The following is a 17,262-nucleotide window of genomic DNA, read 5'->3' as shown; positions in this document are numbered from 1 at the left end:
ATGAAAGAAAACCCCCAATGGGTCAGATCTTTAATAAACTTTTACGTAACATGATTCAACAGGGACAGTTTTACAAAAGCAAGTGGCTGAAGTATTAATAAGGCAGTGCGCAGAGCCTACACAAAAATATAGCATGCATATAAAAATGCCTACTCGTGTTTGTTGCACTTCTCATACTGGAATACCAAAGAGTTGATCATAAATCACATTTCTCATAATTTGTTCGGTTAACCCTATCCACACTGAGCTTAATTATGTGACTTAATTAGACCTATACATGTTTAAGTGAATTACACATGTCCTAATGAGCTGTTGTTAGCACCAATCATTCAAATGGAATTAACAAGCCAATCAACAATCAAGGTAATGACCACCTAAGGTGCTTAACTGAAGAGGCAATCACTGTCAAGAGGAGATGATTGGTGAAAAAAGAAATCCAACATTGACAAAGCCACTTTGCTTGATGGATCTGTGTAAAGCTTTCAATACATGTAGATGTTCAAGATTAGAGCATTAATCATAAATATGTCTGTTCTTTGGAATACAACCACTTTATAGGCACAATCCCATCTTTGCAGAAATCCAAACATTTCGCAAATGACATATCAGCGTACAACATTTTGGCCTGAGAAATTTTAACACATGATTGTCTTCCATATGACTATTTGGCAAAAGTAAAAAGGTCACATTTTGGTAATTTTGCCAACATGTGACTTTTAGGGTATGCTTGTTTGTTAGTCCTATAAAATGCATAGAAAAATTTTACAAAACTGCTCATTACAAATTTGTAATTGTGTTGGTAGGAAAAACCTGAGGGCAAAGCCATGACCATCCACAGGTTGCGGAAAGGCTTTAACACATAAACTTTAACACATGAGCTAGCATGAGCTGGACTTGAACTCACAATGAACTGCACCTGATAGTCATCATATTCAATTAGTATCACTGACATAAGCAATGCTACATGTAAATTGATGTGGCACAACTTTTCCTCAACAAGACAGGTTCCTCAACAAAAACTACCACTGTGTACAAACCTTGTCAACTTCTCAGGGGGAATGTCAACTTGTTCCCAAAAGATAGGTGGCCAAAAAAAAAAGAAGAAGGAGAAGAAGAAGAAGAAAAGAAAAGAAAAAAAAAAGAGAGACAAAGGAGAAGAGTTGAAGATCCTCCAGCATCTAACTAGCGGGTTCCTAAGGAAGGTAAATCTGTAATTACGTGAGTGGATGTGCATGTATGTGGATGTTGGCAGGGCGTCCTCTCTGGAGTACAGGCTCCGGTACAATTACTGAGGGGGAAATGAGTGTGATCTATCAGAGCTGTCAGGGCTGTTACACTAGCCTCAACTTTCACCCCTTCTCCAACACACACACACTTCATGGCCCGGCTATACTCACCACCATATCCAGGTTCATCACTGTAATGTGGTCTTACATAATTTTACCTGCAATAATAGACAGTTAGCCAAAAATTTCTCAGAGATAAGCAAAATTTGCACTATGTTAAATCTGCCTAACGCCAAAAATGTCCTTATGTGATTTGAATTTTTGAAGCATATCTAAGAGCTATTTGGAGGGGTATATGTAAAATTATTTCTCTGCATGGACACAATTTCTTTTTATAAATACTGACATGCAAGTTGAGAATCATGTGTGTTAAGCAAAAACTTTGTTTTCAGTTATTTTACTTAGATTACAGTTACTTAGATTTTGTTCAATGAAGGATATGTCCACTTCATTCACAGCACTCAAATTCCACAAGGTTATTGGAGGAGTGTGAATTCTTTTATTGGTATGCTGTGTCAAGTTTAATTTTAGTCTTCCTATGATGTACCAGCTTCAGAGTCTCTGAGGACCAAGGGTTGGGTGGGAAGGCTCAGACACAGACAGGCAGTTAAATGAGGTGTAAATGATTTTGTGGGGGGTCAATAACCCCTAGAGGATGAACTGCTATAGGACACAAATCAGCACCTCCTTATTTTGATAACTTCTCCAGACAGTTAGAGGAGCCCAGAGGGTGCAGCCATAAACAACACTGACATGTGCTCTAGTCCTGCCCCCCAGTAAACACACAGCAGCCACCCAGGGGTAAAGGGGAGGGGGGAGGGCCTGAGGACACAGGTCAGTGTAGGCATAATTGGAGTACTACTCCAGATGGTCAATTATCATCCCATGAACACACTGTCTATCTGACCTACAGGGGAAGACAAGTGCTTGAACTCTATCAGCCTTCACTTCCTGTCAGCCTGGCCATCAAACTAGGAGAGGAAACAAACCAAAAGTCAGTCTGTGCTGTGAGGAGCAAAATTCATGTGATTATACTGTAAATCACTCATACCGTAAATTGCATGTATGACCAAGTTCATCGGGGTAACTATAATCACAAGGTATCATATACACCACTACATCACACGGTGACCACAGCAAATCATTTGATCACCACATTTACATTAGGTAATACACCTGCTCCATTTTCAGTGGTGATGAAAGTAACCACATTACATCCATCCCATAGTCTGGACAACTGGGCCACTCTATTTAACACAGGAAACATTTTATTCACCAAAAGTAATCGAGTCACTTTAGTCACAAGATTACCTGTGTACGCTATATAACCAACTTCAATGGTTCTACACTGTATTATGTTATGTGCTGACCAAAGGTGATAAAATCATAGGCTCCCCATACATGGTAAAAGCTTAGAATGATCATATTTGGCAGATATCATATGCTCACTATATTTGGTAAACTGTAAGATGATCATATTTGGAACAGGCTCATCATATTTGACAGATATCACAGGTACATCATATTTGGTAGGTATAATGGGCTAGCAATATTTGATAGATATAATAAGCTAGCCATATTTGGAAGACATCGCTGGCTGGCCACATTCCACAGTTATAAAGAATATAATGTACTCGTCCTTACAAACTGTTACTAACAAATTCACTTGCAATAGCTTAAGGTGAATACTAAGATGGGATGCTAATTTAAACATTCCATACATGACATTACAAAAGGCTTCAGTCATACACACTACAAACAAACATGACAGAATGAGTTAGCTGGCTGCTTGCTCCTTAGCCACCTCTGATTCACACTGGGGGATAACCAGTAAGTGACCGGCTTTGTTAAGTCCACCACATGACAAGGACAAATGGCCAATCTGTTCACAGTAAGTGTTTTAACAGGTTTTTAATGACATGCCTGTCCCCGAAGGCTATTGTTTCAGGGCTGGTTGTACATACTGCCTGTCTGTTTTGAGGTGCTACAGCCAGCAGCCTTCTGCAGGATCCCAGCTACACACTATCCTGCTATCTGATCAACACTACTGCCATCAAACACACTAAGACAAATGTCAGTTATTCCTCACATCTGTACTCTTGTTTGCTTAGATTCTATCGTGGTGTAAGTTGTCTTTCTTCAGTCTTGGTTAGTGACTTTTGAAGTCTGTAATTGATAGGGCAAGACTGAAATCCTGTTAACAATTACAAAAACATGGAAATGTATGGCTGGCTAATTCCAGGAGATCCTGTCCAATCCCCTCCCAATCCCCTCCCCCCCCCCCCCCCACACACACACATTCACTCTTTTTTCCTGCCCATTACCAAGAAGTCCTACAGCCGCAGTTCCTGCCAGTGGATAAGCCCTACAACCTCCAGCATGGCAGATCCTGCTCTGAAGCCCACTTCTGATTGAGTGATTAGAGTGTTAGACAAAACAGTAAGACACCCGCAGTAATCAGAGCTGGTTAGCTTAGGCCATGTTTTACAGCCTTCCCTCTTACACTGCACACTCAAGAAAAGCCGGGCACATGAATGCATTACGGTTAGGCTGGAGTCAGGGGAAACATCAGCAGCCAGGCCTCTTGTTTGTTGAATCATCCATCAGACTACCTGTAGATGTTGTACCCCAACTATGATTTTTATCACTTCAAGAGGCAAAAGGCCTTCTCCAAACAAGTGTTGTCTCCCTTGCCTCAGAGTCCTCTCCAACCACTTAGTAATCATCATCTCTTCACAGCAGTCAATAATGGGCCATTAGTGGAGAGGTTTGGATTACAAGTTTATCCACTTGTGGAACTAATGAGTTTCTAAATCACCAGGTTTTCATTTACTTGGGAAAAATCCATGCTTCCAGCCACTTCTACAAATAATGTGTGAATCTGCTTCATGATTTGTTCTTGGTGCCAGTGATCTTCCTAGTAGTATGGCTGCTAATGTCTGATGATCACAATTAGGAGAACAGACAACACTGATTGCACAGAGATCCCACTAAAACACAGCCAGACACACAATCACAGCATCAATTATGCATGTGGTTAAAAGCAACTTCAAGACACTAGTGCTGTGCATAGGCTGGGATCCAGGTGATTTCAGGGCTGTCAACACGACTATGAAGCACAAAACAGCATTCACTAGACTCGTATGATGAGATCATAGGTTCTCTCCAGTACAGTACTGATTTGCCTGGGGTCTAGATGGCCGCAGGCTGATCCACTACACCCTCATTCCACACCAATACCCAGACTACAACCCTGAACAACCAATTCCAGGGGAGCACAATAAAAAAACTAATCTCACAATAACGCTTCAATTACGGAGTTGCCAGCAACAAACAGAAATTAATTATTAATTTGCTGTGTTTTTTAATAAACTATTAAGTACGAAAGCTAATACTCTTTCATTAATTGGATGTTTTCCATCCCCTGTTCAAGAGGAATAATTACTGGCCAGCCGATCAATACAAAATAATGGATATACATTACATGATGCAATTTCAATTAAGGTCAGCCCCACAGAAGATTATAGAAATAGGGAAACTAATTTCAAAGTCTTCTTCTAAGGCTGTTCGCAGGCTTAATAATGAAAAATTGACCCTTTCTCCAGCAGATGGATTTGCCAAGCAATAATCCCCACACAATCCCAGCTTATACTTCAATCAAACCCTTCCCAGTGCACTAAATTAATAATTATACTCCATCCAATTAAAGGGGGAAGGAAATGAAATTCCTTACAAGTTCAGAGTAATAAGAGTGGGGACTCACTAGAGTAAACAGAAGAAAAACCATCTGCTGGGCCTGCCAGTCCTAGTCACTCTGTTATATCAGACTGTGAAATAAGCTTTGAGAGAGAGATTGGCACAGGGCCTTGTGTTGGGTGAGGACGAACTAGCAGTGCTGGTTAATCCACACTCTTACAAACCGTGCCTGTGTATTCTCATCATTTCTCTCTCTCTCTCTCTCTCTCTCCTTCCCTCTCACCCAAGCCACCCAACACACATTAATGATACACCAGCACTAGGCTATTAATTCAATGTCACTCCTTTATTACAGGGCAAACCCGACACCATTGGGGAAATGCTCATCGCAATAGAAAGTCTTCACCCATGATTAAACTCTGCATGATTCTCAGTACAATGGGACGGCACATTTACCGGGCATAACTAGAATTTTGAAAGAGCAACAAACAGCGGGTTTTAGCTGTTCATGGCCAGTAGTAATTCACACGCTGGCCTGGCATGAAGAACTTACAAGTCAAAGTCAGCCTGTTAGCCAGCTAATACTGGTAAAAGTAAGGTCTGAGTGAACTTCACTGCATGTAAGCTATCACTCAGCTTATGATCAAGGCATGTAAACACTGACATTTGTGGTTAACTTCAATATTGTCCAGTGAAACTTAACCTCACACACAAAGCTGGATGAACAATTATGGCTTAATGCCACATCAGCAATATTTCAGCCATATTGTGGCAGCACAAAAATCTGAAAACTTCCATCTAGCTTGAAAGGCTGAATAGGGTTTGCCAAATGAGTTGTGAAGAAATCATTCTAGCAGACTGACAAAGATGATAATGTTTCACTGGAGGGGAGAAGGAAGGGGGTTTGGGTTCATCAGGCTGATCTACAATACCAGTCAAACAATAGAGACCATTTATTCAGAGTGACACAGCCACAGCTACATCCCAAATATTTGCCTTAACATGTGCATGTAGGTGTTGACAAATAAAAGGCTGACTGAAATGTGTGGTCAAAAGCCACTTAAATTCCCCGCTAACATGTATCCTTGTGGAAGCCTGCTGACACATGGGCATCTCCAGCCCACCAGTGAAATGAATTAATCAACCCTGCTGGCAGCATCTCAGGTGTCCTTTACATCCACAGACTAGGCTGACCATAAACAACCTTACTAACATCGACTGGTAGACACTACTGGGACACTATTAATGGAAACTAACTGTTGCCACAGAATACTGGGAAAACTAGTCATGGTATTTTGGGAACTAGATTGGAGTGTATATACAGTAAAGCTTAAACCTAGATGAACCACAGATAAGTGTATGTACAGTAAAGCTTGCATATCACAGTGACAGCTCTGGCACCTACCTTCTTTAGGCGTTGTGACCATGTTGACAGGCTAGGGCTGGTCAAATCACCACAATCAGGTAACCTTCATTGATAGATGTGAGGAGAAGATATGGACAGGTACATGTACAGTAACCCCACGGTACAAAGATGTCCCAGCTCCACTGTCACCAAACTGAAAGTGTGTCCTCCTCCTCAAGGGGTGAGAGGAGAAAGAGCGCGGCAGCGAGGCTGTGTGAGGGCCGGCAGGCAGGCGAGGACTGACGGCTCAGGCAGCCAGTGTGTGAGCTGAACCCCTCTGTATCAGCCTGCTACTCAGATAGCAGGCTGCTCACTCACCCTCTCCTGCTTAGTCTCCTGCATACACTGCACCGCTCAGCGCCTCAATCAACCAAGCCCCGCCAACGCTCAATGGCTTTCATAAACACTGTTTCAGCCAGTTAATCCTGCCATTGGAAGACGTGAAAGAAGGTATTTGAGGAGGCAGCAGTTAATTAAAGCCCATTTATCCTTGGATGGGGCTAATTGGATTGGCCAGCAGAAGGACGAGTTCTACATGTCAACTTCTATCCCCACCATCCCCTATTCACCACTAGCTACTTCTCCAGAGCCCATTACAAACTGCACTTCCAGAAATCTATTACAGCGGCCACTGTGGGGCAAGGGTCAGACCGGGCCAATTATACACCCCTGTCCTCGGCCAGTCTGCATCACTGGCCTGGGTAAGGGGAAGCACAGCTCAGTGGGCATGGTCAGGACACCCTGCCAAATGACACACTCATATGCTGCAATCAGTACCCAAAACTATTATCCAACCAGCCAAACCACAAAACCAATTCACCTCAAAACTTGTCAAAAGCTCCTAGAAATCCAATTTCCTGGTAAATTACCTACACTTTATGCCAGAACTAATTGCTTCGACTGTTTCTAATCACTGTGCATGTATGTCTCTATCCTTAACGCATACGGCTAGGCTTTCTATCAAATGTATTACACACATACTGTATGCCCATAATGTTATGTGTGAATTCAGGGAAGTAACAGGAGCAAAGAGCTTGTGATTAATTTTTCACAACTTTTTCATAACTTCATAATGGTGGCTTTTTACCAGAGAAAAAAAAGAAGAGTTGCAAAGTCAATTACACAGAGGCTGACGACACAGCGTAGCTTGGGTAGAAATCCTATCACTGTAGCTCTTCACACAGTGAACTAATCCAGCAAATTGGACACACATCATACAGCTGACATTTCTCACCCTAACCTCATGTTTTCCAACTTGTAATACAATGTGTTCTGGACAGGTTTATTAAGCTAAGTGGTTTCTGATGCCTGGCATTAGTTTTCAGGACAGTTGTCAAAACATGTGTACAGGAGAGAGGACGCATCAATAATATCCTCAGCTATATTAAAATTTAGAACTGAACATTGGTAAATTGAATGATATTATCTTCACAATATGTACCATGCCTGGCTGCAGCTACATCTTTTGACACTAACAAATGTTTCATTGTGTTAATATTCAGTAACACTATACTTCTCAGTTGACAACTTTAATAAACCTGAGTGACACAGAACACACTGCTTGTAAAATATAGATGGGATGAAATATTTCACCCTGCAAAAAGCAATCCAATATATGGACACTAGTTCTAGCTATTGCAGCCACTAAGATAATCAAGGTGAACACTCTGGAACAGCAGACTAAACATAATCTGACAGTGTAAACAGTTAACACCTTGTTAGTGTCATATTTCAGAGGCACATAGCATGTATCATTATCCTGTCACAGATCACTATATTACAAATGATGGAGACAAACAAACCAAAGGAAATAAACGACTCAGTCTCATGTTGTGGACCACTGACAACAGGATTCAACTGTCAACAAACAACAATCTATCACAATAAAATTATCCAGATGAAAACATCAAAAGCCGCTAAAACAATGTTAGCATAAACATGTGTAATAAACGTAAAACTTCTGACACTAACAATTTACATTCTATCATTTAGAGGTGACTCAGACTTCAATTTGTTAAAAGCTAAAACACATTTATTTAATCACTGATTTTAACATTCATTTCACAATTATTAATTAATGAATAGAATTTATGCATCAAAAGAGTGTTTTGGATTGAGCAAAAATTTAACATACAGCTGAGGACAGATAATTTGCATACATGACCATGTTGTCAGGAAACCCACCACACAGGGTTAAGAACACACAGTACAGGTTGTCAGGAAACCTGCCACACATAGGGTTGAGGACACACAGTACATGTTGTCAGGAAACCCGCCACACATAGGGTTGAGGACACACAGTACATGTTGTCAGGAAACCCGCCACACATAGGGTTGAGGACACACAGTAAATGTTCTCAGGAAACCCACCACACATATGGCTAAGGACATACAGTACATGTCCTCACAAAACCCATCACACATAGGGTTGAGGACACACAATACATGTACATGACCTCTGCAAACCCACCACAAATATGGCTAAGGACATACAGTACATGTCCTCACAAAACCCACCACACATAGGGTTGAGGACACATAATACATGTCCATGACCTCTGCAAACCTACCACAAATATGGCTAAGGACACACAGTATATGTCCTCACAAAACCCACCACACATAGGGTTGAGGACACATAATACATGTCCATGACCTCTGCAAACCTACCACAAATATGGCTAAGGACACACAGTATATGTCCTCAGCAAACAACACCACACACAGGGCTAAGGATACACAGTGCATGTCCTCAGCAAACAACACCACACACAGGACTGAGGATACACAGTGCATGTCCTCAGCAAACCTACTACACACAGGGCTAAGGATACACAGTACATGTCCTCAGCAAACAACACCACACAGGACTAAGGATACACGGTACATGTCCTCAACAAACAACACAACACACAGGACTAAGGATACACGGTACATGTCCTGAGCAAACCTACTACACACAGGGCTAAGGATACAAAGTACATGTCCTCAGCAAACAACACCACACAGGACTAAGGATACATGGTACATGTCCTCAGCAAACCTACTACACACAGGGCTAAGGATACAAAGTACATGTCCTCAGCAAACCTACTACACACAGGGCTGAGGATACACAGTACATGTCCTCAGCAAACAACACCACACACAGGACTAAGGATACACGGTACATGTCCTGAGCAAACCTACTACACACAGGGCTAAGGATACACAGTGCATGTCCTCAGCAAACAACACAACACACAGGACTAAGGATACACGGTACATGTCCTGAGCAAACCTACTACACACAGGGCTAAGGATACAAAGTACCTGTCCTCAGCAAACAACACCACACAGGACTAAGGATACATGGTACATGTCCTCAGCAAACCTACTACACACAGGGCTAAGGATACAAAGTACATGTCCTCAGCAAACCTACTACACACAGGGCTGAGGATACACAGTACATGTCCTCAGCAAACAACACCACACACAGGACTAAGGATACACAGTGCATGTCCTCAGCAAACCTACCACACACACAGGGCTAAGGATACAAAGTACATGTCCTCAGCAAACCTACTACACACAGGGCTAAGGGCACACAGTACATGTCCTCAGCAAACAACACCATACACAGGATTAAGGATACACAGTACATGTCCTCAGCAAACCTACCACACACACAGGGCTAAGGATACAAAGTACATGTCCTCATCAAACCTACTACACACAGGGCTAAGGATACACAGTACATTTCCTCAGCAAACCTACAACACACAGGACTAAGGATACACAGTGCATGTCCTCAGCAAACAACACCACACACAGGACTAAGGATACACAGTACATGTCCTCAGCAAACAGCACCATCACACAGCGCTACGGATACACAGTACATGTCTTCAGCAAACCTACTACACACAGGGCTGAGGATACACAGTACATGTCCTCAGCAAACCTACTACACACAGGGCTATGGATACACAGTACATGTCCTCAGCAAACCTACTACAAACAGGGCTAAGGATACACAGTACATGTCCTCAGCAAATCTACTACACACAGGGCTAAGGATACAAAGTACATGTCCTCAGCAAACAACACTACACACAGGGCTAAGGATACACAGTACATGTCCTCAGCAAACAACACAACACACAGGGCTAAGGATACACAGTGCATGTCCTCAGCAAACCTACTACACACAGGGCTAAGGACACACAGTACATGTCCTCAGCACACCTACTACACACAGGACTAAGGATACACAGTGCATGTCCTCAGCAAACAACACCATCACACAGCGCTAAGGATACACAGTACATGTCCTCAGCAAACAACACCACACACAGGATTAAGGATACACAGTACATGTCCTCAGAAAACCTACCACACACACAGGGCTAAGGATGTCCTCAGCAAACCTACTACACACAAAACTAAGGATACACAGTACATGTCCTCAGCAAACAACACCACACACAGGACTAAGGATACACAGTACATGTCCTCAGTAAACCTACTACACACAGGGCTAAGGGCACACAGTACATGTCCTCAGCAAACAACACCACACACAGGGCTAAGGATACAAAGTACATGTCCTCAGCAAACCTACAACACACAGAACTAAGGATACACAGTGCATGTCCTCAGCAAACAACACCACACACTGGACTAAGGATACACAGTACATGTCCTCAGCAAACAACACCACACATAGGACTAAGGATACACAGTACATGTCCTCAGCAAACCTACTACACACAGGGCTAAGGGCACACAGTACATGTCCTCAGCAAACAACACCACACACAGGATTAAGGATACACAGTACATGTCCTTAGCAAAACTACCACACACACAGGGCTAAGGATACAAAGTACATGTCCTCAGCAAACCTACTACACACAGGACTAAGGATACACAGTGCATGTCCTCAGCAAACAACACCACACACTGGACTAAAGATACACAGTACATGTCCTCAGCAAACCTACCACACACACAGGGCTAAGGATACACAGTACATGTCCTCAGCAAACCTACTACACACAGGGCTAAGGATACAAAGTACATGTCCTCAGCAAACCCAACACACATAAACCTTGTTAAACTCAAACACATAGTCCATGCATTTTCATCCTGATCTTAAAGACACACAATATATATGCACTATCAATCATAGAGTAATGAGATTTCTGTGCACTCCACAAGCCTGGCAACAGTCAATGTCACACAATTATAAAGCCTACAGCAGCTTGACAAATCTTCTTAAAGACAGTTGGTGGGTGAGTTTATTTGATTATTAATCATACAATTCTTGGAGTTAAAAGATTGCGGCAGAGAAAGAGTAGTAAGCTAACTGTTCCGGGCTGTAACAGCCCACATGAAAGACTGCTGCATTTGAACAAGCATATTAAGACCTGAAGCAAATTGACACGGCAAACGGAGTGGAATGTACACCTCAGAGAGATTCTCAGAGAAGTCAGAGAGGTCAGAACACGTCAGGTTTACAGGTTATATCACTTCCCGCCACTATCTACAGTTAATATGAGAGCAGCATGGAACGCGTGGGTAAAGAGAGCCTCCATCTGGCAGCGGCCAGGACTGATTGGTTGGCTGTTGACATTCGCCTTGATTGGAACTTTTTCTTTATTTCCCCTAATACACCTCCGAGAAATGAGTGGCAAATGACATATTCCCAGAACCAACTCTGTTTACTTTCCATTAGCAGACGCCATCACAGCCAACTACAAGGGGCAGAATTAATCTGACAAGCCAGGCCATTATGGCAAAGTTTGGCAAATCATGGGATAAAAGCCTTGCTTCATGTGACGGCCCTATTTTCTTTTTTAATTGACAAAGTCTTCCACAGCCTGACTGTGTCTCTTCGATGGAAACACTTAAAACCATAAACCATAATTTACGTTCTTCACATCTTCTGTTTGAGGCTAGTGCATTTTATACAGCATGAATTAAGTCTTAATTCCACTTTCTTGATGAGTCAGCAACCAATGCTGGAGTCAAAGAACATTTAACAGGAATGGTCATCAGGGTATTAGGGATTAATAGAGTTAAGGGATATTTTTATCACCAAACGAAAACTCAACCACTTACCATATCGCTAACTAAGGCACAAATTTATATGAAATCCTGACCAAACTATTAATAATTAAACAAAACATAGGCCTTAGACATGTAGCATATAGACAATGCTTACCTCTATGCACTTTATAACACCTTATATGCGAATATGTGTTTAAGTGACAGCCATAAATTAAACAAGCAGTGTGTATCAAGATAAACATTTAGATGAATCACATCAATAAAGCTGACTTTACCTGCTAAATTGGCCAATCCAGCTATGTACTCAGAAAGATACCACTTGGCTGTCTATATGTTTCCTATTATCCCACAGATGACAGAAAGAAAGTTTAGGTGGGGAAGCTCCAGGAAGGTGCTGTGTCCTAACTCTAGGATCAGGTGAAGGCCATCAGACAGGCAACATTCTGTGACATACCTGCTCACCGACACATAAACCACTACCCGGCGGATGGGACTTGCCCAGGAAATACAGTACCAACCGTTGTTTTCATCTTCATGAGACTGAGTGACAGCCACTTGATGTGGACACGGGAGGAGAGATGTGGCTCTGACCAGTCCACACTTATGGGCTGTGTAATAGAGAATTCAAGTGGCACGGTGCTTTTTAATCTGCCTACAAGCTGGCAGGGTAGCAACTGAGGGAACGGAGGACGATGGGGTAATTATACATCCATTAGCCCACAGCTGAGGGCAGTCCCAGCCAGCAGCACTGCTGGAAATGTACAATGTGTGGAGAACCTTTCTTTTCCATTAGGTGCATTAAAGCATGTGATAGGCGGCACATTTCATGTCAGGCCATTTAACTTCTTACTTCACTCAACCATAGTGCCAGAACGTGCAACACAGACAACTAATGCATGTATTCAGTGTAGTGCTAATGCTGACCGTGATACAAGTCGATCAGTCCAATCCAGACATTCCTGTGTAGTCAGTCCCCAGGCCACAACAACACAGCTTCACTTTCAATTAACTAGTAAAACAAATAAATCGAAGCTTTAAAAGCCAGTAAGTGAAGGGAGAGACAACAATAGTGGGCAAAATGCACTTCAGCACAAAGAAATAACTGTCGGCCAACAAGAGGAAACAGGTAAAAAGTTGGGGTTGCGGAGTCATACAGAGGAAAAAAGACTGGGGCTCTTCCATTACTCAAGTCAAAAGGTTTGAATTACCAGCTAAACACATTAAGCCCCACTTCCATTAGGTGGTCTGCCAGGTACAAGGGTTTGTCATTCCAGCTAAATGACCCAGTCTGTGAAAATGATGCATTAGGCAACAATCCATTACAAACAGTAAGGGAAAAGCACAACAAACAGCCACTTTCGGAGTCCCAGGGAAATACTGGCAAAGGCCCTCTGATCAATTAAACCCAAATGCAATAGCCATGTCAAAATCTGACATAACACGAAGCAAGCAATCTTTGAAATGGCATCTCACACATTAAAGCCATCAAGGCCTGAATAGAAATTATTTCCTGCTAAAACAGTGCCTAGCAATAAAGGTGGGAGGTGTGTTGATTTGTGCCAGCTGTCAGGCCGTCCGTGTCAGGTAGAGGGGTGGTCACTGGCCTGACCTACACCCTTCCCACACAGGAAGCCTGCGGCAAGGGGCACTCACTCCCATGTGCTTTATTCAATGGAACCTCTAATGCACTTCTCTCATCAGCCCAGGATTACACAGAAAGCTGTTGATGTCGAGAGAGGTTTGCCAGAAAAGTCTCAAAATATCCCATGATTAATGTCCCTCTGCTTTCAATGCAGGCGAAATCGCTATGCATGGCCATTTCTGACGATAGACTTTCAATAAACTTCCATTGACACAACTTCAACTCTCTTTTTTATATCACCAAAATACTTTTTCCACAAGGGAGACGACAGAAACAGTTATAATATATCATGTAAGATCTTTGACAGGCTGGCTCCCTCCAGGATGTCCATAATCACTGAAACATGCAGCAATAGAAGACTGCTTTCAGGTTTCCTGCAGCTCACACTGCCTTCAACATGACCAGGGGATATCAAATCCTTAACATCTTACTTAGCGTATCCAAGGAAGTTAAGCGGCCTGATCGTCACTTCCATCCCGATGACCTTCCCGGCCATGAAGATGGGAGCACTCCAAGCTGTCACATGCCTTAAGCCTCAAACACCAGCCATTAGAGCCCTGACACATCACTACACTGTAATTATCATCTGCACCTTTATTTACCCATTCCTTTCCAATCCTCGAATCTCATCTTTCAGCTTTAATATGGCATGATCCATCAAAATTTCCTTTAATGTACATTAACTTTTTTCACCTAGAGAAAATGCATTAGAAAGTGCCAAATTTAGGTGTTCTTAGCTTAATAAGCCAACAGCCCTTTTAAGATCTTCAATAAATGCTCATGTTTAAATCATGTACTTAGAATGCAGCATTTCATACTTTGTGTTACAATCAACCCCAAAAGAGGGAAAAATAGAAGACAGGAATAGCACAATAGATAAGAGCGTATTAACATTTTAAATACCTTTAATATAAACTAAATGTCATTATTTAATTACTTGATTGGGATTAAACACCAAATTCAAGAATCTTTCATTTATATGGTGCTCATTAGCTTTGTTGGAAATTAAACAGCCTGAAGAAAAGCACAGAACTTAGGCAACTAGCTGACAAACTTTTCTGCAAGTTTCACACAGATGTATGCCATATTGTTACAAGGCAAGTGATCTCCACCAAACATCACATAAATGGCCAAACGAGTGCTGTCAAATGTTTATGGCCAACAGGACTCTGAGAACAGTGGAAGGAAGAAAATCTCCATGACATTCTGTCCCAGACTAAACAAGTTAAAAACTAAACACAAAGAATATCCAACTGAAATGCTAGAAAATTTTACCAAAAGATAGACAGACCAAAAAATATTGCTTGGATTTTCATTCAGGCCAATTCAAAACACAGTTGGTCGATTATTTGAACTATATGTACGTTTTCCCTTCAAATAGCAGAAAATGTCAAGTGCCCTCTGAGAATGAACCTCAAAGCAAATGTCTCAACAGGAAAGCAGTGTGAAAGTCTCAAGGAATTCCTTTCTGGCCGGAGAGAAGGCAATAAGGTAGAACGGTCATTGTGAGCCCAGTGTCTAACAGCGCTTACTTTACAAGTGATGGCATGAAGGAAGTCTTTGTAGCACTATACAGTAACTGAAGGCATACATGAAAAGCACTTAAGGTAAAGCTACTTAGCTGAGAGACTCCTGCCTATACTCTGACCGAGTTAAGCTCTACACAGCCTCAAGTTGTCTCCTTGAGAAGAAAAACTAGAAAAGGGCATTTTGCCAAAGCCATTCTCAGATTGGTTCCAACAGCTTCCAATAAAATATTTGAAATATGTTCTTGATTAACTGCCCAAATACTGAAGAAAAATACTGCTGGCAGTGGGCTTGAGCCCCAGGGGCAATTTTTCATTGGCCCGGAGGTCACAAGTTAATAGGCAGCTCTGGCTCCTCAATTGCCCGGGGCCTGGGGTCAATTTTGCTTGTTTCATTTATCGAAATTTCTGATGACAAAACTTGAGTTGCCTTGGTTTTTTCCCCCTGCTGAGTAATTAGAGAGCCAAAGGGCATGGCAGGGAAATATAGCATGTCTGTGCCCAGTTCCCCAGCCACCCTGTCTGCTTATGAAATTTGCCCCGTCAATGAACAGAGGACGCTGATTAGAAAGCACATCAGACTCACCACTACAAGGCCTAAGATGAATTAAACTGATGGATTTTGCAGGTTTCATTACGGTTATGATCTATATTGCTGCTCTTCTTGCCAGGCCTGACTGGTCTATCCCCAGCAGACGTGCCTGGTCCCAGAGACATCATTTTAGCAGTCTTTTTAGCACACTCATCAGGACTGTCCATAGGCAATATTCCGCCATGATTTAATGGCCATTCATTACTCCTGTCACATTTTGTGCCAGTCTCAAGGCCTGGCTCTCATCTTCAGAGACCACTACAGCCATGTAATGTTTATTTGAATCCAGAACCTAGGGATTACTACTGCCAAATCCTATTTATTTTTGATGTTGTACATTAGCAAACACACTAATCATCCCTCCATCAATTTCTCCATTAATAATTCCTGCGCTGCTTCAGTCTCCACGACACAGCCTTAAGGAAGGACTTCTTAGAGCCGCATACGCTCAACTTAATGGCACTCAAACTTTTTGTTCGTCAAGGCTCCGACCTTGTATCAATTAGAGCTAAGAGGTTTATTGTGTTTCAACAGCCTAAGGTGTATCCTTATGTTTACCACCGAGCCAATACATCAATTTTTCATCTACCATCCATAACAGGCTTGTATTTAGCTCTCCTTCTGAGTGGGCCTTTTGACACATTTCGTTCGACCAGGATAAGTGTAGCTTCAAGTAAAGGTATACCATAAGACACCAGTGTGGAAATAAACACATCTAATGTGTCTAAAAACTGGACACTACCCTCCAGGCCATACTCTGTCTGCATCTGACCAGCTTTATTAATATAATAATGGTAAAATATCTGCATTATTTTCTGCACCAAAGGGTGTACTGTTACTACGCTAGCAGTAGTAATGTGCATACACAAATGCCATAAGTAAATGTACATAAGGAATATATATATGTACACGTACAGGGTACACATTCATCTATATAGTGAGTGAAAATTTTCAAATCCCAACATACAGACCAATACACTAATTGTTCAACCATTAAAAGATATGGAAATCTTTGCAGCTAATGTTTACATATACATGTATATACTGTCACTTTTCAT

The 17,262-nt window shown here is 42.0% G+C and overlaps 1 protein-coding gene across 6 annotated transcripts in view; it reads right to left on the bottom strand.

Moving 5' to 3' along the window:
- LOC135467952 (LIM domain only protein 3-like) overlaps positions 1–17,262 on the bottom strand; it is an 87,084-nt gene that overhangs the window by 7,993 nt on the left and 61,829 nt on the right. Inside the window, exon 1 of one of the 6 annotated variants that reach the window (XM_064745902.1) lies at positions 6,388–6,503. The exons of the other annotated variants lie outside the window; for them this stretch is intronic. Within the exon in view, the coding sequence (XP_064601972.1) occupies positions 6,388–6,409 (22 nt within the window). The 5' untranslated portion in view covers positions 6,410–6,503. Of the gene's footprint in view, positions 1–6,387; positions 6,504–17,262 lie in introns of those variants that run through there. 6 annotated transcript variants of the gene reach the window in all.

Source organism: Liolophura sinensis, chromosome 6, assembly GCF_032854445.1.
Source record: "Liolophura sinensis isolate JHLJ2023 chromosome 6, CUHK_Ljap_v2, whole genome shotgun sequence".
NCBI lineage: Eukaryota > Metazoa > Mollusca > Polyplacophora > Chitonida > Chitonidae > Liolophura > Liolophura sinensis.
The sequence above is the reverse complement of the archived record's forward strand: the minus strand, read 5'-3'. Positions and strand labels throughout refer to the sequence as shown.